General features: G+C 42.2%; 1 protein-coding gene across 5 annotated transcripts in view; it reads right to left on the bottom strand.

Moving 5' to 3' along the window:
• Nucleotides 1–22,009, bottom strand: part of mcf2la (mcf.2 cell line derived transforming sequence-like a) — a 164,551-nt gene that overhangs the window by 35,342 nt on the left and 107,200 nt on the right. For all 5 annotated transcript variants that reach the window (XM_078409290.1, XM_078409291.1, XM_078409293.1 and 2 more), the window contains exons 7-14: nt 20,777–20,926; nt 19,706–19,830; nt 13,487–13,601; nt 10,536–10,655; nt 6,590–6,781; nt 5,991–6,182; nt 1,853–2,018; nt 846–934 (exon numbers count right to left, since the gene is read on the bottom strand). In XM_078409290.1, the coding sequence (XP_078265416.1) occupies nt 846–934; nt 1,853–2,018; nt 5,991–6,182; nt 6,590–6,781; nt 10,536–10,655; nt 13,487–13,601; nt 19,706–19,830; nt 20,777–20,926 (1,149 nt within the window). The remainder of the gene's footprint in view (nt 1–845; nt 935–1,852; nt 2,019–5,990; nt 6,183–6,589; nt 6,782–10,535; nt 10,656–13,486; nt 13,602–19,705; nt 19,831–20,776; nt 20,927–22,009) is intronic.

Below are 22,009 nucleotides of genomic sequence, written 5' to 3'. Positions count from 1 at the left end.
GGAGTCAGCAGTTTGTAACAAACTCACTCTAACAACTCTCTACAAACGCCATCAATTCTGTGAACTCCTACACTAATCATTTCAACTCACCTTCCCATTGCCATACAGACATTACTGTCCATGGCCTCCTCCATTGTCAGAGTGAGACCACACACAAAATTGAAGTAAAGCACCTCATATTCCGCTTGGGGAGCTTTCAACTCAACGATATGATATTGAGTTCCTGAATTTCCACTAATACCAACCCACCCCCCCCCCCCCCCAATCTTTCTTCTGCCACCCCATCCCGGTTGCACACATTTCTTCCACCACCCCAATCACCCTGCACCTTTTCCATCCTCCATATGCTTATCTCCCATATCCGTCCTTTATTTTCCTTTTATCTCCCCTCTTTCCTCTCCCTCTGTGACCTTCCACCAATATCCCTCCCTCTGGCTTTACATTTTCCTTCTCCTGTTTTCTTATCTAACACCCTTTTGTCTCTTTTTCACCTCTGCCCTTCGTCACTTTCTCCACCTATCTCGAATGATTCACACATCCGCAACCACCTATCACTTTCCAGGCATTGATCCACCCCATCCCTCCTATTCCATCAGTTTGAAGAAAGATTCCAATCCAAAATGTGCATTTCCATCCAAATACATTGTATGGCCCACTAAATTCCTTCAGCCATTTATTTATGCTCAATATTTAAACATATATATTGAGCAAATTGACCACTGTCAGGAACTACTCCCTTTGACCTAATGCGACCACAAGTTAATCACTGCTCTGGACTACTGAGACAGAGTTTACAGGTAATAGTTGAATAGCTTACGAAATGTAACTGTTAAAAACAGTTGTACCTTTGCAAGACTTCTGTTTTTTTTAAGCAGATTAATCTGGGTTACATTTACTTTGTGGCTGGAATTGTGGTCATATCCTTTTCTGTTATCTGAAAGATAAAGTTTAAATTAAACATGGTTGTTCCTCTGTTAAGCATGCAAGTACAGATTGGCTGCTTTGAGTGGGGAACGGGTCCAGGTGCACAGCTGGAATACAGAGGGTATGGGCCAGGTGGCAGATAGAACATGGTGGAGACCGAGGACAGATGTACAGCACAGAACAGGAGCCAGGTGAGTGGCCAGGAACATGGGTCAGTTGCAGAATCTCAGGTATGGACCTTTAGTGTGAATGCTTGGCTGCGGAACTAATGGTGTGAAGCTGTCATTCGCAGGATTATAACGAAATGCCTCCGAGTCAGAATTCCACCTCAACAGCCTGGAAGAGGAGCCAGGTGTGTGGCCAGGATAGGGACCAGATTCGCTGTCTGGATGAGGAGCCAGATGTGTGACCCAGAACAGGAGCCTAGTACGCAGGCCAGGATAGGGCACTGGATACACGGTCTGCAATAGGAGCCAGGTGAGTAGTCTGGATTGGGAATCAGATACAAGGCCTGAAACAGCAGCCATGTACGCGTTCTGGGTCAAGAACCAGGTGTATGGTCAAGATTGAGCACTGGATACATGGCCTGGAACAGGGTGCAGGTGCGCAGCCCAGAACAGAATCCTGGGTGCGGGGAACAGGGCATGGAGTATTGTTCCCAGCTATTTGTTCAATGAGGAAGACCAAGGCAGAAGAGATAGCATTATTGAGCGATGGTCAACGAAGAGGTGTCAGGACACATGAATCTAGCTGCATTGTTACATGCAGAAGATTAATTACTTGTAAGAAAAAACAAAGCGTTGGAGTAACTCAGTTGTTCTGGAAACTCCAGTGCAACTGTTCTGGCTTCAAGTTACTACCAAATTTTTCATTGACCTCAAACTCTCACTTCTAAAGAGGTTTAACTCTGAAAAAGGTAAAAAGGTACCTGTGCTGGAGAGAAGCATGGGAGACCTTGTAACTCCTTCTGGTCGGGGAGCCACTGGTTGGACAGGACGGGTTTGCTTTGCAGCCAACTTCTTCAGGCTCACGCGCCGTTTTTCAAACATCTCCTCCATTGCCTCCTGTTTCTGGAAGATTTTCAGGACATGGTTCTGCAAAAATGAATGAAGTGTCATCAAACTTATAAGCAATCTCAAAGCTCTTACCTCAACTTCTTATTCTCTCTGCTACATTCAGATTTCCTATGGTGATCCGATTTATACTATTCTCCTGTAAAGAGTCATAGAGTGATACAGTGTGGAAACAGGCCCTTCAGCTCAACTTACCCACACCAGCCAACATGTCCCAGCTACACTAGTCCTACCTGCCCGTGTTTGGTCCATATCCCTTCTAACCATGTACCTGTCTAACTGTTTGTTAAGTGTTGGGATAGTCCCTGCCTCAACTCCCTCCTCTTGCAGTTTGTTCCATACACCCACTGCCCTTTGTGTACACAGAACAGTACAGCACAAGAAAATGCCTTTTGGCCCACTATGTCTGTGCTGAACATGATGCCCAGAACATCACATACCTAGATTCTATTTTTGTCCCACCCCCTCTCCTGACATCAGTTTGAAGAAGGGTCTCGACCCAAAAAGTCACCCAGTCCTTCTCTCCAGAGATGCTGCCTGACCCACTGAGTTACTCCAGCATTTTGTGTCTACCTCCACATATCTACCTCACATATTGTGCCTCATGAATCTGAATGAGATTTTTGAAGTAACTAAAAAAGGTTGATGAGGGCAAAGCCATTGACATTGTCTATATGGACCAGAAAGGACCAGAAAGGCATTGGATAAGGTTTGCATGATAGGCTGCACTGGAAGGTTATATCGCATGGGATTCAGGGTGGCTTAGTCGACTGGATAGAGAATTGCCTTCATGGAAGGAAGCAGCGGGTGATGGTGGAAGGTTGTTCTGCTCTTTGTGGTTTTTATCAATGATTTAGATGAGAATGTACAAGGCATGTTCAGTAAGTTTGCAGATGACACAAAAGTGGGTGGCATCGTAGATAGCGACGATGATTATGAAAAATTGCAGCAGGATCTTGATCAGTTGTGCATGTGGCTGAGGAATGGTTAATGGAGTTTAATACAGATAAGTGTGAGGTGTTCCATTTTGGGAAGTCAAACCAGGACAGGAACTTCACAGTGAAAGGCAGGTCTCTGGGGTTGTAGAGCAGAGAGATCTAGGAGCGTAGGTACAGAGTTCCTTGAAAGTGGTATCACTGGTAGATAGAGTGGATCAAGAGACTTTCGGCACATTAGCCTTCATCAGTTAGAGTACTGAGTATAAAAGTTGAGATGCTGCTCTAGATGTCAACTTATTTACATCGGCGAAACCAAGCGCAGGCTCGGCGATCGCTTCGCTGAACACCTGCACTCGGTCCGCATTAATCAAACTGATCTCCCGGTGGCCGAGCACTTCAACTCCCCCTCCCATTCTGACCTTTCTGTCATGGGCCTCCTCCAGTGCCATAGTGAGGCCCACCGGAAATTGGAGGAACAGCACCTCATATTTTGCCTGGGCAGCCCAGCGGTATGAACATCGACTTCTCCAACTTTAGATTGTTCCTCTGTCCCTCCCTTCCCCTACTCCTTCCCAGATCTCCCTCTATCTTCCTGTCTCCACCTATATCCTTCCTTTGTCCCGCCCCCGACATCAGTCTGAAGAAGGGTCTCGACCCGAAACGTCACCCATTCCTTCTCTCCCAAGATGCTGCCTGACCTGCTGAGTTACTCCAGCATTTTGTGAATAAATCGATTTGTACCAGCATCTGCAGTTATTTTCTTATAATAAAAGTTGAGATATTATGTTACAGTTGTACAAGACATTGGTGAGGCCACATTTGGAGTATTGTGTTCAGTTTTGTTCACTCTGTGATAGGAAAGATGTTGTTAAGTTGTAAAGGGTGCAGAGAAGATTCATGAGGATATTGCCAGAATTCGAGGGCCAGAGCTATAGGAAAAGGTTGAACAGACAAGACTTTTATTCCTTGGAGCACAGGAGGATGAGGAGTGATCTTATAGAGCTTTAGACTTTACCTTAGAGATAGAGTGGGGAAACAGGCTGGAAGTGGAGATTGACAGGTTCTTGATTAGTAAGGGCGTCAAATGTTATGGGGGAGAAGGCAAGAGAGTGGGGTTGAGAGGGAATGATAGATCAGTCACGATTGAATGACGGAGTAGACTCGATGGGCCAAATTGCTTAATTCTGCTACTAAGACATGAAAAGAATCAAAGGGGAGTTGATGGGCATGCAAAAGAGAATACAACACAGGTTACAGGGAAATTAGGAGAGTGGGGTATTATTGGTATCGCTAAATTTCCCCGGTGTGGGACGAATAAAGGAATATATTATTATATTGCACCGAGATATAATGAAAAGCTTTGTTTTGCATACTATTCAGGCAGATCATACCATACGTGCAACAGGTGGTGCAAAAGAGAATAAAGTGCAGAATATTGTGTCACAGTTACAGAGAAAGTACAGATTTTGTTAAAGTGCAAGGGTGTAATGAGGTATATTTTAAGATCGAGAATTCATCCTAAGCATATGAGTGGTCTGTTCAGATAACAGCGGGAAAGAAGCTGTTCTTGACTCTGGTGTTATGTCTTTTCAAACTTTTCTAAATTCTGCCCGACTCGGGGGGGGGGGGGGGGGGGGGGGGGGGAGAGAGAAGGGAGATTGGCCACAGTATGAGTGGTCATTGATTATGTTGGCTTATTTTCTGGGGTGGTATGGTGTAGTCATAAGGAACTACCAATGCTGGTTAATAAAAAAGTTCCACAGTGTTGAAGTAATTCAGTGGGTCAGGCAGCATCTCTGGAGAACATGAATAGGTGACGTTTTGGGTTGGGACCTTTATTCCGACTGATTCTAGTGGAGGGCCAAGAAAGCTGCAGAGAGACGGAGGAACAACACCTCATATTCTGCTTGGGTCATTTATAATCTAACAGTATGGCGCTGTAAGGTAGCAGTTCTACTGCTGTAACACTGTGCCTCCTGCACATTATTGTTCTTCGTATTATTGCGTTGGTTTCATCATTTTTTGTGCAATGTTCGCTTCATACTGCTTCAATTAGGAGATTGAAAGCTGATCAGTATCAATTACAGCTCCTGAGATTTAACTTCCAATCAGGGATATTAATCTACTCTCAGTGGTTTATTATTAAATGTAATTGCTATTGGTTTAGGAGATTTGAATGATTTTAGCACCCACCTGGATCTATGGTGGTTTAGGTAGAGGAATGACATTTTGCAATAAGTTTTCTTGCTTTCCCACTTTTCTTTTGCTGAAAGGCTGTTGTTAATCTCGGTTCACAATAGAGATCCATTTATAGCAAGATTCTGCTGTTTGAGGGGGGTTTCTACATGCCTAAGGCAGCTCTAAGAGCAGGGAGCAGTAGATCTTGCCCTATATAAGTGTGTCTCACTTTTTCAAATATTTTCTTTACCCAATGTAAGCTTGCTGGATGTCTAGCTTCTTGTCAGACTAGGAACACCCGAAGGATCTGGATGTAGTAGCGGATAGGGAGCTTGCGGCTGTTAGAGTGGTGGCTTAGAATCCATTCCGCATTTCCATGGAGGACTGAAAACAAAAAATGCTGGATTGCTCAGCAGTTTGAGCAGCATCTGTGGATCTGACTTGCCACAGGTTCTGTCAGACCAGCTGAAGTTTTCCAACATTTTCAGTTTTTATTTCAGATTTTCAGCATCCGCAGCTTCCCCCATAAACTCCACAGTACATTATATCTCTGATGACCCCAATGAAGTCTTTACCCCTACCTCCACTCAAGAGATTAAGTAGGGATTGTAATACCAAGTCCTATAAGCTCAACTGAAATGTTCATCTCCCATCTTCCCTCCACTGAAGCTAGAAATTGGTGGATTGGTGGTTTAGAATTTTTTTTACATTTTAACATCCGCCATAATCCAAAACCACCCTTATTTTTTAGATTATAATTTGCACCCCAGTTAACAAAAGTTTTCATTGCTTAACAGGAATTGAAATAATTAACAGATATAAAACAAGTCAGCATCACAGTGTCTCTCTGTAGTCTCCAACATCCCCAGATAATTACCACGAGATCGTCTCCAAGGATTACTGCATACTTGGTGCGAATGTTAGCCAGATCCTCCATCTTCTGGCCTGTGGCAGTATCCAAATATCTTTCGATCTCCTGCAAGGCAGCCTCTGCCCCATCTTGGGACTGACATTTATCAACAGGTTGCGAAGCCAGTAGGTAAATCCCAGAGTCGCACCATTGCATGGCCTGTGGAACAAAGGGGAGAAGGGATCTCTCAGCTCAAGCCCTGCCAATAACCTAAGATATCTGGTAGTATTTATCTCAGTTACAGTGGAGCCAGCAAACCTCTACCCATCAAACTTCTCAAGAAAGTGTTATTTTTATTTGTTTGGGTTACAGTAGAAAATGTTTTCATATTATTTCTTCAAGGTACATATGCTTTGTCAAGCAGGGTTTTAAGAATGTGCGCCTTTATTATTTTTGAATATTTCGCCTGAATGATGTGGATAGCTGTTTCTGAATGATATTTGCCAGTAAGACAAACAGAGATGAGTGCTATGTGCCAAAGTATTCACCATAAATGTTTAGTCTTAAACTCAATGCTAGGGTTGCATACCATTCATAATTCTATTGTAGTACATTGATGACCATACCTGTTCCAGTCTCGTGTGCAACTCCATTGATTGATTAAGCAATTCCTTCTTAATTTTTATTCCATTCACTAGATTGTCGCAGACGCCTCTCAGTTCGTTGCATTTGGGGATTATTGTATCCAGAGCATAATGATTATCCTCTATCAGCTTATCTCCCCGGACAGTCAATGCCTCTGCTCTGTCCAGTGCTTCCTGTTACAACAGAAATAATTCATATTCTTAGAGTAATTCATTTGATGTTTTGCCCTAAATGATTCTATCAGTGCATCAGTAATTCAGAAAGCCTAAATGTATTTGTTTTAATGTCATTTGTTCACATCTAGTTCAAAACCAAATATTTGTTTTAAAGCAGAGATTAGATGATTCATAATCAAGAAAGTGAATGTCAATACACATAAATGCAGTGTCGAGGTTCCAGTCAGATCCACCATAATAGAATAATGTGCCGAGTATCTTAGTTCTATTCCTAATTGATGCATCTGGCCCTACATTTACTTGCACGGAGCAATTAACTCCTAGTACCAAGGGGTTCTTTCAAAGACATGAATTCAAATCTCATTGTGGGAGTAGGGGGGTTTAAAATCAATTAATTAAATCATCTGAAAAAACTATCTTATCCACCATTTTAGATCTTCACCAAGGATAACATGGCCAAAGCTGTTTCTCTGTTGGTGTGCGGCCTTTTCAACTGCCTGTCATTCAGGGGCAACAGCAAGACTGGATTGAGTAGTTTGCTGTGAAATGGAATTAAGAAGTTCATGTAAAGGACAGTGTCATGATCAAGGAGATCTTTAAAGTGTCCGTTCTAGTGCGTGCAGACTGAGTCTTGGTCCTTGATCATTTCACCTTGCTTTCAGAGGGATGTGCATTGATTGCTTGACCCACATCAGTGACGACTGTATTCTTTCCCCACACTATTCATTCTTATGGTCATGTGAATTCTATTGGACTTCACTTCTGGGACATGAATTGCCGCTGTTTGCGATACATATAAATGACTTGGACATAAATGTAGATGGGTTGGTTACAAGTTTACAGATGACACCAAGATTTCTGGGGCGTGGACTGTGAGGAAGGCAGTCTAAGTATACAGCGGGATATAGAACTGCTTTAAAAAATGGGCGAAGAAATGGCAGATGGAGTTTAATCCAAGTGTGAGGTATTGCACTTTTACAATAATAAACTTTTACAACATACAATTAATGACATGGCCCATAACAGCAATGATGTACAGAGGGGGTCCAAGTCCATAACTCCTTGAAAGCGGCAACACAAGTAGATAGAGTATAAGGTTCAGGAAGTCATGATGCAGCTTTATAGAACTTTGGTTAGGCCACATTTGGAATATTGCGTGAAGTTCTGGTAGCCCATTAGAGGAAATGTGGAAGGTTTGGAAAGGATGCAGAGAAGGTTTACAGAATTATGTCAGGCTTAGGGGTTATTAGCAAAAGGCAGAGATTGGATAGACTTGGATTGTTTTCTCTGATACCCTGGAGGTTGCAGGGAGACCTGATAGAAGTACATAAAATTATGAAGGCATGGATAGGATAGGTCAGAATCTTTTCCCCCGGAAGGAAAAATTAAATACTTAGCTTTAAGGAGAGAGGATCAAAGTTTAATGGTGATGTGCAGAGCAAGGTTTTTTAAACCGAGGAAGCCGAGTGCCTGGAACACGCTGCCAAATGTGATGGTTGAAGCAGGTAGGTTAGTGGCATTTAAAAGACTTTTGGATAGACATGGATATGCAGGGAATGGAGGGATATGGGTTATGTGCAGATAGATGTGATGGCTTTGGCATCGTGTTTGGAACAGAATTGTGGGCCAAAGGGCCTATTCTTGTGCTGTACTGTTGAATATAAAATACTTGTTTCCTCAAATACTGAGGATTTGCAGCATATGCAAATTTATAGAAGTAATTTGCCATTCTCTGCCTCAGAGGGCAGTGGAGGCCAATTCTCTGAATACATTCAAGAGAGAGCTAGATAGAGCTCTTAAGGATAGCGGAGTCAGGGGGTATGGGGAGAAGGCAGGAACGGGGGACTGATTGAGAATGATCAGCCATGATCACATTGAATGGCGGTGCTGGCTCGAAGGGCCGAATGGCCTACTCCTGCACCTATTGTCTATTGTCTATTGCCATGGTCGGAGAGTTCTGATGGAGGTTAGGGATCACATTAACGTCTATCATGAAGAAGAAATGTAAGCAGTTTCTTGCCCTTGGTAAGTGACACCTTAATTTAAATCAGACTTAGATTGATGAATATTCCAGGTAGCTTCCCCCATGCCTATTTTGCTTTCTTCTGTGGGAATTATGGTGATGGTGCTGTGTCCTTTTTAGGAAGAAGGTCATTCCTCTACCTTTTCCCAAATTTGAGAAGCTAGGATCTCAATAAACCAGATCCCTTGGGCTGACATTACCCAGCCTCCCATCCAGCCTGGATTCAAAGTAGACAACACATTCCTGAATTTAGGACTGTCCAAGCGTTGCTAATGTTTGATGGGAGATGATGATAGAATTGCGCATTCATTATCGTATCTTGTGGTTGTGCAACATAATTTCTGTCATGTCCATTTCACCTTCAGCCTTGATTAATATTTTCACCCAGCCCTCCTCCACCAGACTCATCTTCCAATCAACCCCTCCTCATCTGAATCCTTGCCAGTTCTTGCCCCTTCCCTTTCTTTGCCAGCTTTCTCCTTCTCTAATCCATCAGTCTGACAAAGTCTCCACCATGAAATGTCGTCCATCCATTTCCCTCTAAGAATGCTTCCTGGCCCTCCAAATTCCTCCAGCTGTATTCTGCTTATAACATCAGTTCCTGGCTCATTCATTCATTAACCATCCCTGCACTGCAGTACACGGCTGCAGGGAGAATGTTTACTTAGCCAGCACACCAGAAAGCCTCACCACTTATAGGGCCTGTCCCACTTAGGCGATTTTTTAGGCGACTAGGCTGTCGCCACATGGTCGCTGGGGTGTCGCCTGTATGGTCGTGAGTCATCTCCAAAGAGTCATAGCGTCTTTCTGGTCGCTGCTGAATTTTCAGAATGTTAAAAAAAAATCGTCGACAGTGGATTTGACGCCAATGAGCGTAGCTTGACATATCCTTACATAGGTGCTGTCGTAGGTTGTGGCCAGGTGACGTAGGTTGTCGTGGGTGCTGACTTCGGTGAATTCCAAGTGTGGACTTGATCTGATCACCCATCTGTGTAATGTGTCCATAAATGATGTTCGTGTTTGTATGTTTTTGCACTTGTAGTCTGTTTAAAGTTTAAATTTTATTGAAATTTATTGAAGTTTATTACAATATTTTTGTATGGACTGTTGTATGTTCTTATCAAACTTTTAAAACATTTTGTTTGTTTCAATATCAATAAAGGAAATTCTTGACATTTTGACGGAAAATTGATGTATGAAGTTATTGTATTTCAGAGTAGTTTCTCATGGCATCACTTTCAAATAGTCATGATGCAGAATGATTGGAAACCCTACCATACATCCCCTTTTATAGGAAAACTGGGTGAAACTGGGTGAATTGTCTTCAGTTGTCATCAGTCTTCAGTGGCGTAGCTTGTCATGGGTGGACATAGGTTGACTTCGGTTATCATAGGTTGTCGCCTCTGTGGTTGTCGTAGGTGACACCATCGTAGGTGTGGCTGTAGGTGGACGTCCTCCTCGCGATGATTGGGTCGCCGGTTGTCGATTGCTTGCCGTAGCTTGATGTCGACTGGGTGGTAGGTTGTTGTAGCTTGTCGTAGACATTGTCGTAGGGGGGTCCAGTCACTGGTTTTTCGACGACCTGCTACCACTATGGCAGTCGCCAAAAAAAATCGTCTAAGTGGGACAGGGCCTATAATTTGCCACACTTTCCAACGGTCAAAAATAGTAAAACTCATCAATTTCTATACTACATTTGTTGACAGAATTGTGACAATTATATGTTACCTGAGATTTTTCTTCAAGGTTGTAAAGTTCCCTGATTATGTGGCCCACATGAGTTGAGCTGTTTCCAACATCTGTGAAAATACTGTACCGTTCTGTTATGATATCCAAAGCTGCCTTACTCTAAAACAACAAGGAGAGAGGAGATACATTAGGTGTCAAAAGACCTCCCGATCAGATGTATAGCATGCGTTTTAATACTGGACATCTCTAAATAAGGAACTATTATTTCATTTTGTTGTAAGTGTTGGGAAGATGCAGCTTTTTCTTCCTATTTGGGGAATGTTAAAGGTTTAACAGGCTTTTGCCTAATCTGACCAGCAAGGTCCTATTATCTAAGGTTTCTCCATTTTCTTTATTTTCTGAATCCCCTATGGATTGAGAGCTATGACTATGCAAGATGTGCCACATGCCCATGTTTATATGAGCCCTTAACTTTTGAGACTGAGAAAGGCAACTGGTCCTGCCTGTTTCCATTCCTGACTATAGGTCACAGCTAGAAAACTGCTTACATTAACTTCCCTTCTCATTCCTGCATCATTACTCCCTCTTATTTCAAACATGCACGCTGTACTCCCAGAACATCATTGGAATTGCCACACGCTCCAAATGCATGCTGGCAAATCCCAGCTCAACATCAAAACTGCATCTCTCCACATGCCATTCTGTCATGCTACTTGTCCAATATACAACCTTGGGATAAATAGATTTTGACTTTGTGAGAAGAAGGTCTAAACCACTTTTCTTGGTCTCCATCACAGAATCTGATTTCTAGGCACAGACTTTATCCTCATTGTTGGACCTTTTTCCGATGTTGAGCCAGACCATTCAGAAAGTTGGGATTATCTCATATCCAATCTGTCACCAAGTCATGCACCAGAAAACATAAAGATCACTGGAGCACCTCTTTTCTTCACACTGGCTGGTCTTATCTCTAGCTGAAAACCATATATCTGACTTTGTTAATTCTAGACTTGACATTTCTAATGCTCATGTGGCTTACCTTCTTCCTGACATAGAGCTTTTCCAGAAATCTTCTGCAAGCTTCCAAACTCCCACCATCTACCGTGCAACCATCTCCTTGACTACATAGTCTCCAGGCTAGCATTAGCTCCGATTTGAAATACCCGCCCTTTTGTTTTCAAATCCTTCCTGGACCTCATCCCTCTTCAGTTCTGTAATCTCCTTCAGTCCTACAACACAAGATTTCCATACTTTTCCACTCCTACAAGCACATCTCCATATTCCTCCAGTTTGGCCATTTGAACATCCTTGATTTTCAATTGCCTATGCCTTAGAATCTACTTCCTTTCCTAAACTTTATTCTAATCCCTTACATGATCGGATGTTAAATGCTGTTTGATAACTTTCAATAAAGTGCCCTTATCTCTGGCCTGCCTTAGCTCCCAGAGCCATTAAAGTTATTCCTGGCAATGGTCATATGCCACCTAGCCCAGTAATGAATGGAAGTAGACTCATGAGTGTTGTGCAATGCATCCAGATAGTGTGCTTTGTGTAGTTGAGTGCCTGGAAGCGCGTGCATGCCATGAAAGGCCTTAGTATGTTGGTGCAAGATTCACAGTAGTGATAAGCACGTGGTAGTCTCAGAAGAGGATCTACTATCATCCATTACAATCATTCCACCAAACCTGCGTGGTGGGGTACAAATGTTAACTCTAGTGCTGATTTAAAGCGATTATTAGTATAATAGAAACCCATGGAACAGATGATTATTTAGATTAATCATACAGTCCCCAGCCTGTAGCTTCATTGGTTATAGATTTCAAGTGCTTATCCATGTACATTTGAAAATTGAGGCAGTAAGTTGCAGACTCCACTAATCATTGTGTTTGTTTTCTCATCTGCCCTCTAATCTTTCTCCCAACTACTTTAACCCTACATGCTCTAGTTACTGGTCTTCTCTACTAAAGACATTTCCCATTCTCTCTTTCTAGACCTAATTTTGTGCCCTCTATAAAGTCTCCCATGGACTTCTTTGCTGTGACGAAAACAGCCCCAGTTTAGACAGTACCTTTTCATAACTATAAGCCTTCAATCTAAGAATCATCCTCAAAATCTCTGTGCCTTCAAGTATGGTTGCATACTTCCTGGAGGGAGGTGACATAAGCCTCCACTGTACTAGACGAGGATTAAACAAATGCCTTACTCAGTTCATACATGACCTCACTACTCTTGCTTAGATTAGTTTAGTTTAATTTAAGAGATACAGCGCGGAAACAGGCCCTTTGGCCCATGCCGACCAGTGATCCCCACACACTAGCCACTATCGTACAAATACACTCGGGACAATATACAATTTAACCAAAGCCAATTAACCTACAGATCTGTACGTATTTGGAGTGTAGGAGGAAACCAGAGCACCCGGAGAAACCCCATGCAAGTCACAGGGAGAGCACCTGTAGTCGGGATTGAACCCGGGTCCCTGGCGCTGTAAGGCAGCAACTTTACCACTGTGTCGCCCTTAAATTCTAGCCAATAAAGCTATAATACTATGGAACACAGAAGACACAGAACTGAGCTGTGAAGAAATCCCACTGGAAAGAGACCTCCAGTTATAGGGGTTTCCTTGTTACTTTCAATAGGAACATCGATTGTTGCCAAATATGTGGTGGGGGTCACTTGTATAGTCGGGGGTCTTGCATAGTTTTTGAGGCTAGTAGTGTACAATGATATTTGTAAATATTCCAATTAACCTTGGCCACTCTTATGAGATCAATAAATTAGAATTGGCACTGTCACTATATTCTTACGATTGTTTATCTTTGCATCCATCTCAAATTAAATTTATATTTACAGATAGTGCTAACGTCTAGATCACTGATCAAACACCATAATCATTACACACTATATCCAACACAGACAATGTCACTGGTGGCTGAGGCTTGATGTGTGCCTCACCTACTTCTCTCCTGCATGGGAATCTCAACACTCACCTCTCGGAATTTTTTCTCAAACTGTCGGAGTTGCAAACACTGCTCAAGCTTCAGCTGGTGCTTATCCCAAAACTCATCAAAGGCCATTTCGGTCTCATTTAATTGAGCAATCAACCTGCAAATAGAAGGAAAATCTTAGGCAATGTTCTTATAAGGCTTCATCTACTGTGGTGGAAAACAACTAGCAATACACAGTAAGGCAGTATTGCAAAGTATAATTGGATAAATACCTCCACATCCACACTTTTGTTTATGACCCAAGTCCTAAAGTTACCACAGAGAAGATAGGCAGCTGAAAAACTGTCTTCCTATCAGAGCTACTCACTGCTATTTGCATGGTTGATATTTTGTTATCATGGAGTGATTCCCAGGTAGGACAACAGAAACTACAGGATCATTACCAAGTGAAACGTGTCGTTAAATCCCAAGAGGGGTCAAGCAGGTGGATTTTCACTCTTAACGTGGAACAATGATGCACAACAGAGGAACAGGGCCTTTGGCCCAAAATGTCAGCGCTGAATATGATGCTATGTTAAACTAATCTCCTCAGCCTTCACATGATCCATATAGCCCCATTCGTTGCATATCCTTGTGCCCATCTAAAAACCCATTAAATGCCACTATTGTATCTGCTCCACCACCACCCCTAGCAGCAGGTTTCGGGCACCAATTGCTCTCTGTTAAACAAACTTGCCCCGCACATCTCCTTTAGACTTTTCCCTTCTCGTTTTAAATTTATGCCCCCTAGTGCATGATATCTCCACCCTGGAAAACAGTTCTGACTATCTATTCTATCTATGCCCCTCATAAATTTATGTACTTCTATCAGGGCTCCCCTCAAACGTCGATGTTATAGAGAAAACAATCCAAGTTTGCCCAAGCTTTCCTTATAGCTAATGCTATCCAAAACAGAGAATGCTGCTAAACCACAGACAAAAGAAACTGCAGATTTTGGAATCTTGATTGAAACAAAAATTGCTGGAGGTACTCAGCAGGTCAGGCAGCATCCATGGAGAGAATGGACAGGTGATGTTTCAGGTCGGGACACTTCTTCAACTTTCACATTCTTCCTCTAATGGGGTGAGCAAAACTACCACAATGCTCCAAATACAGCCTAATCACAATTTTATAAAGCTGCAACATGACCTCTTGACTCTTATACTCAATGACCCAACTGATGAAGGCAAGCATACCGTCTGCCTTCTTTACCATTCTATTTATAACTGTTAGTGACTATCTGTGAATGAATATCAGTGCATTGAGCAGAAGTAGCACTTTCTTTTTAAGCAGAATGGCATTCTGTTTAGCACAATCTCAATGTGAACATGAAAAGATCCACTGCTATCTGTCACCAGAAGAACAATGAGCAGATTGAATCGTTCAGAGCAGATCTTTCAAACTTACATTTCTGCAACACCTGTCCCTTTACCTCCCCCCTCAACTCCATCCAAGGACCCAAACAGTCTTTCCAGGTGAGACAGAGGTTCACCTGCGCCTCCTCCAACCTCATCTATTGTTTCCGCTGCTCTAGATGTCAACTTATTTACATCGGCGAAACCAAACGCAGGCTCGGCGATCGTTTCACTCAACACCTTCGCTCAGTCCGCCTTAACCAACCTGATCTACCGGTGGCCGAGCACTTCAACTCCCCCTCCCACTCCCAGTCTGACCTTTCTGTCATGGGCCTCTTCCAGTGCCATAGTGAGGCCCACCGGAAATTGGAGGAACAGCACCTCATATTTCGCTTGGGAAACTTGCAGCCCAGTGGTATGAACATTGAATTCTCCAACTTTAGATAGTTCCTCTGTCCCTCTCTTCCCCTCCCCCTTCCCAGTTCTCCCTCTATCTTCCTGTCTCCACCTATATCCTTCCTTTGTCCCGCCGACCTGACATCAGTCTGAAGAAGGGTCTCGACCCGAAATGTCACCCATTCCTTCTCTCCTGAGATGCTGCCTGACCTGCTGAGTTACTCCAGCATTTTGTGAAATAAATACTTTTGATTTGTACCAGCATCTGCAGTTATTTTCTTTCAAACTTAGAAATTCCAGTGGACTGGAGGATAGCTAATGTTATCCCACTTTTCAAGAAAGGAGCGAGAGAGAAAATGGGGAATTACAGACCGGTTAGCCTGACTTTGGTGGTGGGAAAGATGCTGGACTCAATTATTAAAGAGGTAATAACGGTGCATTTGGATAGCAATAAAAGGATAAGTCCAAGTCAGCATGGATTTATGAAAGGGAAATCATGCTTGACTAATCTTCTGGAGTTTTTTGAGGATGTGACAAGTAAAATGGATGAAGGGGAGCCAGTGGATGTAATGTATCTAAACAAAGAAAGCCATTGATAAGGTCCCGCACGGGAGATTGGTGACTAGAATTAGAGCACATGGTATTGGGGGTAGGGTGTTGACATAGATAGAAAATTGGTTGGCAGACAGGAAGCAAAGAGTAGGAAGAAACGGGTCCTTTTCAGAATGGCAGGCAGTGGCGAGTGGAATGCCGCAAGGCTCGGTGTTGGGACCGCAACCGTTTACCATATATATTAATGATTGAAAGAGGGAATTAGAAGCAACACTAGCAAGTTTGCGGATGACACAAAGCTGGGTGGCAGTGTAAACTGTGAAGAGGATGTTAGGAGGTTGCAGGGTGATCTGGACAGGTTGAGTGAGTGGGCAGGTGCATGGCAGACGCAGTATAATATAGATAAATGTGAGGTTATCCACTTTGGCGGCAAAAACAAGGAGGCTGATTATTTTCTCAATAGAGTTAGGTTAGGTAAGGGGGAGGTGCAGCGAGACCTGGGTGTCCTTGTACACCAGTCACTGAAAGTTGGCGTGCAGGTACAGCAGGCAGTGAAGAAAGCTAATGGAATGTTGGACTTCATAACAAAAGGATTTCAGTATAGGGGTAAAGAGGTTCTTCTGCAGTTGTATAGTGCCCTGGTAAGACCACATCTGGAGTATTGTGTACAGTTTTGGTCTCCTAATTTGAGGAAGGACATCCTTGTAATTGAGGCAGTGCAGCATAGGTTCACGAGATTGTATTATTATTGGGCAGTGAATATTAAAAATATAATCTACTGGTTGGACAGTTCTGCCCAACAGGTAGATTGGATAAGAATGGAGAAAGAGGATTGTTCCCCTTACAATATAGGAGCGATCCTTCTTTCCCCGATAAAACTGAACAATATAATATATAAGAAGAATCCAATTATTCATAGTATAATACGAATTTGGAAACAAATAAAACTAACTTTAAAATTAAGAAAATTATCGTTTCTTTCTCCAATAGCTAATAATCCTTCATTCAAACCATCTATTATTGATACAACGTTTATCCATTGGGAAAGAATAGGAATCAAAACGATGGGAGATATGTATGAAATGGGAATTTTTTTACCATTCCAACAATTACAACTAAAATATAATTTGAAAAGTAATCAATATTTCAAATACCTTCAAATCCAAGATTATTTGAAAAAACATATACAAGGATATCAAACCTCAACCCCAGACTTATTGGAGGAAGGAATGAATAGAAAGGCAGAATCAAGCAATTTAATATCTTACTTATATAATATAATTCTAAATATAGAAACACCAACGACAGAGGCAATTAGAAGGGACTGGGAACAAGAGTTATTGATAAAAATTCCGAACGATAGATGGGATAAAAATTTATTATATGTAAATAAATGTTCAATGAATGTAAGACACAACCTAGTTCAATTTAAAATTTTACATAGATTATATTATTCGAAAACTAGACTGAATAAAATATTTTCAAATGTTTCCCCCATCTGCGACAAATGTCTAACTCAAAAAGCCACTATAGCACATTCCTTTGTCTATTGTACAAAACTGTATAAATTTTGGAATGAAATTTTTGGAATTTTTACAAAACTATTTAACACAAAATTGAACCCCAGTACAGAATTGATTATCTTTGGATCAATGGAAGAGGGAAGTAAACTAACTATATTCCAAGAAGCTTTTCTTAATTACGGTCTAATAACAGCAAAAAAACTAATACTCAAATTTTGGAAAAACGCACCTACGCCAACATTCAAAATGTGGATTTCAAGCATGTCTGAAACGTTACATTTTGAAGAAATGAGATTCCTCCTATTAGGCAAAGTAGACCAATTCTTAAAGATTTGGTCTCCTTTTATCAATTTTTTGCAAGCATATGGTGCAACATAACATAACCTTAGAAATTAAACGGTTTAGAACCGGGTGACGGATGGGCAAAAATACGAGATAGGTAGATCTCCCCTAATCTTTCTTTTCTTTACTGTCTTCTTTTCTTTCAATCTTTTAACTTTTCATCTCTATCCTTTATTTCTTTTGCTTTCTGTTTCTACTCGCTTGACTATCTATTCCGACACTCTTTATTTCTTATTTCTTTCTTCTCTCACTGTTCTTTTATTATTAAATCAAAAGTATGAAGTTGTACAAGAATGGAAATATGTATTTATGTATTAGGTACTCAAGTACCACACTATTGTACTTACTTCTAACAAAAATAAAATTTAAAAAAAAAAAAAAAAAAAAAAAAGAAGCAACACTAGCAAGTTTGCGGATGACACAAAGCTGGGTGGCAGTGTAAACTGTGAAGAGGATGTTAGGAGGTTGCAGGGTGATCTGGACAGGTTGAGTGAGTGGGCAGGTGCATGGCAGACGCAGTATAATATAGATAAATGTGAGGTTATCCACTTTGGCGGCAAAAACAAGGAGGCTGATTATTTTCTCAATAGAGTTAGGTTAGGTAAGGGGGAGGTGCAGCGAGACCTGGGTGTCCTTGTACACCAGTCACTGAAAGTTGGCGTGCAGGTACAGCAGGCAGTGAAGAAAGCTAATGGAATGTTGGACTTCATAACAAAAGGATTTCAGTATAGGGGTAAAGAGGTTCTTCTGCAGTTGTATAGTGCCCTGGTAAGACCACATCTGGAGTATTGTGTACAGTTTTGGTCTCCTAATTTGAGGAAGGACATCCTTGTAATTGAGGCAGTGCAGCATAGGTTCACGAGATTGATCCCTGGGATGGCGGGACTGTCATATGAGGAAAGATTGAAAAGACTAGGCTTGTATTCACTGGAGTTTAGAATGATGAGAGGGGATCTTATAGAAACATATAAAATTATAAAAGGACTGGACAAGCTAGATGCAGTAAAAAAGTTCCCAATGTTGGGCGAGTCCAGAACCAGGGGACACAGTCTTAGAATAAAGGGGAGGCCATTTAAAACTGAGGTGAGAATTTTTTTTTTTGAAGTTGTGAATTTGTGGAATTCTCTGCCACAAAGGGCAGTGGAAGCCAAATTACTGGATGGATTTAAGAGAGAGTTAGATAGAGCTCTAGGGGCTAGTGGAATCGTGGGATATGGGGAGAAGGCAGGCACGGGTTATTGATTGGGGACGATCAGCCATGATCACAATTAATGGAGATGCTGGCTCGAATGGCCGAATGGCCTCCTCCTGCACCTATTTTCTATGTTTCTATGTTTCTATGGTTAGATGAAGGAAATTGGGAGGGGCCTCAAGTAGCACATTAACTTCAGTTTACATCAAATGTTGCCCTATTAGAATATCTAAACAGAGTTACTGAAAAGGCATAGTGTAGCATTTCAGCTTCAACAAGTGATGGGAAATTGGCCAAAACCCATGCTTCTTTTAAGATTAAAACATCAAAGATCACCACAGTTTATTTCATCAACAGAAACAGAACTCCTAAGTAGCCCATGTTGTGACTTGCGAACTAAGCAATTCAGAGGCAGAAGCATGGGTAAATAAATAAATATTTATTTATTTTACATTAATAAATATTTTACACATCGCATAAATAATTCACTTACAGTTCACAACTCTGTTCCAACTTGATTCTGATGGTGAACATAATCTCCAAGATTCACTTGTTCTTCTCATTGAACAGGCACCATTTAATCTACTGTACATTTTTGTTACAACATTCTAAAATAGTCTGTGGTGATCTTTGGACGCTCTTAACAGAAGTATATATTCCAGTCAATACCCTAACACATGAAACAGTGCCAAAGCTGAATTGCCACATGTGGCGTTTTCAAAGGACTGCCATTCAAAGTACTGCAGAAGAGCAAGACAGCAATCCTCTATTTGAGGATGGGATTATAATTCACCTGACATTTTGTCCCATTTCAGAAGGAGCAAGAGAAACCACAGTCAATGAAATGACCATGAAAGCTCACCGTTCCACTGTGCTCCGATTATCCAGTTCATCTATGTTGAGCAGATGCCCTGGATTTCTGTTCACAGGTTCCTGAATGCAGGAGAGGAGGCAATAACCTTGGCTTCGTGCCTGGTTTATATCATTCTTTTGGAGAGAGGAAACAGACAATTTAAAATTCACAAGTAGAATAAGAATTCCAATTTAAGATTATACACTTTCTTTACATTGGGAAGAAATAAAATCCTATGGGATCTTGATAGGGTAATTGTGGAAAGAATGATTCCCCCTCTGGAAGAACTTAGAAAAAAGGTTCACTATTTAAAAAAGACTCATTTAAGCCAGAGATGAGGCCATTTTTTTAATCTCTCAAAGGGTTGTGAGGCTCCTTGGATTTCCTCAAAGGGTGATGGAAGGAGATTTTAAATATTATTGAGATGGATAAATTCAATGAAAGCAAGGAGATGAAAGGTTACCGGGGGCAGATGAGAATACAAAATTGAGATTACAGTCAGACCAGTCATGATCTTATTGAATGGCAGAGCAGGTCTGAGGAGCTGGGTGGACTATTCCTGCTCTAAATTCACATGTTCTTACACATTTCTGTCTGTAGTAACAAATATTAAACGGCAGAGAGATCTCTACATATTGTATTCTACACTCTCATGTGCTCAGATGGAGTTGCTACGGGTAGTTCAACATGGACAAGTTTCTCCCAATAATCATTACACACATTAAGGAGATGTGCATATGTGTGTATAATATAATTCTGGCTGCTAAAAACAGCCAAGCACCATGTATGACTTCAATGGAACAAAATGCAAGAGAGGCAAATGCAACCAGCAGTTTCAACTTTGCTAAGGTTTAGCTCAGCTATTGGTACAAGGATGGGAAAGGTTTATCGGGATATATAGGTCAAATGCAGGCAAATGGGACTAGTTCAGATGGGGCATCTTGGTCGGCATGGACAAGTTGGGCTGAAGGGGTTGTTTCCATGCTGTGACTCTTTGGCTGCTGACAATGTAGGCCTTGTTCAGTATATACACCTTGCTACTTACATATGCATTCATTCTCATTGTGTCTATCACATTACCTTCATCTTGTCTCGCTTTTCTGTGTGCACTGTTACAAGACACAAAGTTGCTGTTACATCATTTGGCAATTCAGATTCAGCAAGTTCTGTTCCAAATGTCTGAAGCACCTGTGCGGTTTCCTTCACTTTGACAGCAAAACTCTCAATAGCCTAATGGAACCAAACACATAGAAAATGTGAACTAAAATTAATACGATAAAATAGGATGGGCCCAGAGTAGGTAATTTTCTAACTAGGTAATTTATTAATTATGCCACAAATATCGCAACTTTTGAGACATTAGAATCTTCTAACATGTTTTATGTTCTAACTAAATGCAGTCAGGAAAAGTTCTCTTTTGTACATATTGTTGAAATAAATTTGTATATTGTAGGGACACAGGGATTGGTCCAGACCATCGAACCCTCTGATTGGTAGAAGGGGTGAGGTGGTGCGCAGGTAAAGGAACGGTTCAGTCTCGTTTAGTCCTCCGAAGGAGACAGTAAGATTTATGGTTGTCTGTCGTTTGATGCGTTGATTGTCACGGTTGTTAATGTTATAATAAACGTCTACCTCAACGTACTTCGCCTACGACTCGCCATAGTGGTGACCCCGACGTGATCACAGATCACCAAGATGTCCCATCGGGAGGCATCGACGCTAAACGCACTCGGCGTTCATCTGCCCCCGTTCTGGGCCCACCAACCACGCCTGTGGTTCGCCCAAGCGGAGGCACAGTTCCACCTCCGGGGAATACAGGAGGACGCGACCAGGTTCTACCACCTACTGAGCGTCCTGCCGTCGGAAACGTCCGCACGGGTCGCACAGTACGTCACCGACCCGACAGAAACCGACAAGTATGCGGGCCTCAAGTCGCTGCAGCTGAAAACCTTCGGGCGCAGCCAACAACAGCGGGCCAGCGCACTCCTGCACTTACCTGAGCTTGGGGACCGACCGCCGTCGGTCCTCATGACGGAGATGATGACTCTAGCGGGAGAGCACACCAAATGCCTCATGTTCGAGGAGGCATTCCGCGAAAAGATGCCAGAGGACGTCCGCGTAGTCCTAGCAGACGTTACATTCGGGGACCCGATGGATTTCGCAGAAAAGGCGGACGCACGGGTCGCGGCAAAGGCGAGGCGCCCCGGGTCAGTAAATCGGGTTTCAACACAGGTGAGCGACCGACCGCGCTGCCAAGATGGCGCCCATCCGCCCGCCACTTTTCAAAAAACCCGCCAAGCTGCTACGTCGATG

This window comes from Rhinoraja longicauda, chromosome 12, assembly GCF_053455715.1.
Source record: "Rhinoraja longicauda isolate Sanriku21f chromosome 12, sRhiLon1.1, whole genome shotgun sequence".
In the NCBI taxonomy this organism is placed as follows: domain Eukaryota; kingdom Metazoa; phylum Chordata; class Chondrichthyes; order Rajiformes; family Arhynchobatidae; genus Rhinoraja; species Rhinoraja longicauda.
The sequence above is the reverse complement of the archived record's forward strand: the minus strand, read 5'-3'. Positions and strand labels throughout refer to the sequence as shown.